Source organism: Chelon labrosus, assembly GCF_963514085.1.
Source record: "Chelon labrosus genome assembly, chromosome: 20".
Classification (NCBI taxonomy): domain Eukaryota; kingdom Metazoa; phylum Chordata; class Actinopteri; order Mugiliformes; family Mugilidae; genus Chelon; species Chelon labrosus.
In genome coordinates, this window is record NC_140353.1 from 10,902,382 (window position 1) to 10,904,111 (window position 1,730).

The 1,730-nt window shown below is 43.8% G+C and overlaps 1 protein-coding gene across 1 annotated transcript; it reads right to left on the reverse strand.

The window, feature by feature from the left end:
• Nucleotides 1–383: 383 nt before the first annotated feature.
• dio3a (iodothyronine deiodinase 3a) lies at nt 384–1,443 on the reverse strand. Its single transcript, XM_084568673.1, has one exon. It carries the CDS (start codon nt 1,182–1,184, stop codon nt 399–401), a length of 786 nt encoding a protein of 261 aa, XP_084424799.1. The 5' UTR covers nt 1,185–1,443; the 3' UTR covers nt 384–398.
• Nucleotides 1,444–1,730: the final 287 nt, after the last annotated feature.

Consider the following 1,730-nt stretch of genomic DNA (forward strand, 5'->3'; position numbering starts at 1 on the left):
AAAAACCGAACTTCACAAAAATACTGACGAGCAGAGTGATGCGCGCGTCTCCAGGTCCTCCTGACTGATTAATTTCTGAAGCACTGACACAAAGAGGAGGAAAGAAAAGAAAAGAATCTGAACGTTTTGACACACAAAGTGCTTTTGTTCACGAACAAAATCCAAATGAACTAACCTTTTTGTGGATGGCTCCTAACAGATGCCCGCTATGAAAGAAAGGAGCTAAGACATCCTACAATGCTGGACAAATTACTTATATATATATAAAAAATAAAATAAATACACTTGAACCATTAATGACGAGAATATCTATCTAAACTGAGTCATAATACTGGAGGAAAAAAAATGCAGCATCTTGTGTTTTCGAAATAGCAGCTCTAAAAATTGTGAAAATGAATTTACACGTTAACAACGAGATTATTGGACCTTTCCATCTTTTCTCTGTATTGATCCAGCCAGTCTCTGAGCTCTGAGATCCGATACCGCTCAGGTCCCCTGCCGCCCTGGTAAACTATCTTTCCCTCCTGCAGTACATAAAGTCTGTCAAAATAAGCTCCGTACGCGGCGTTGGAGGAGTTTTCCATGCTGTCGACAACGACCATGCAGCCGGGCACCTCCAGGTGCATCATCTGCGCTGCGTTCAGTCTGTCCTCCAGACACCGGTGCTTGGGGATCTGATATGGCGCGTCAGTGCTCATCCAGCCGTCGGAGGGATGCGCTTCCTCGATGTACACAACTACAGAGTCTGCAATGTCGGCGTTTTGTTGCACAACACCCTGGAAAGCCTTCAGACGCGCCATGAACGGTGGTCAGGTGCAGCTGCCAAAGTTGAGGATGAGCGGTCTCTTGTCTTTTGCGTAGTCGAGGATTCGGCTGCGCCGCTGATCCTCCAGCTGAACTACTTCGGTGTTGGGCGCTCCGTGTCCGAGATGCGCTGCTTTCAGGAAGTCCAGTTTATGTCCGTGCCAGACTGCCTTGAGGGACTCCAGGCTGAAGAGGCGATTGGAGTCCGATATGCACAGAGGGGGATCAATGGCATCGCCCTCCTGCTCCTTCATCCTGAAGAAAACCCTTTTCCTTATGCATAAAAAGTCAAGCAGCCAGAACATGACAGCTGCCACCAGAAAACGGGGCAGCAGGACCAAACAAACTATTGCATTTTTTATCGCTTTAATAGTATTCATTATCACTTATAATGACAAAACCCAGCGGTCTTGCGCTGTGCCACGATCTTGTGGGTTGAAGTTGGTTACTTGCAACTTCCCCTCTTTTTATAGCACCGGCAGATTTGAATGAATCACACCCCGCCTCCAAACTGGGGCCGAGGCCTCACATGGTGGGGATTACCTTCTGTCAACTCAACAGCTTTGAGTCACTGCCAAAAGCCAAGGGTGCAGGAAAGTGTGCGCAACAGCAATGCGTTATTTGGGGAGACATTTGTCGTATTTGCTGTTTGCTTGACAATAAAATCACCAACTTGTTAAAAAAAAAAAAAAAAAAAAGATAAAAGAAAGTTAAGAGAATAATATCAAGCATCGTCAATACCACATGAAACGTGTTTTTTATAACCTATTCATCATAACCACTCCTGAAAAATTTGAAAAGAAATACCAAAAAAAAAAAGAGCCAGACTTAAGGGGAAAAAAATTTACTTATTCTATAAAATGTTACAATAGTGAGGAAAATGTCTAATTTCCCCAATTAAATAAAATTAGAATACAAAAATACAG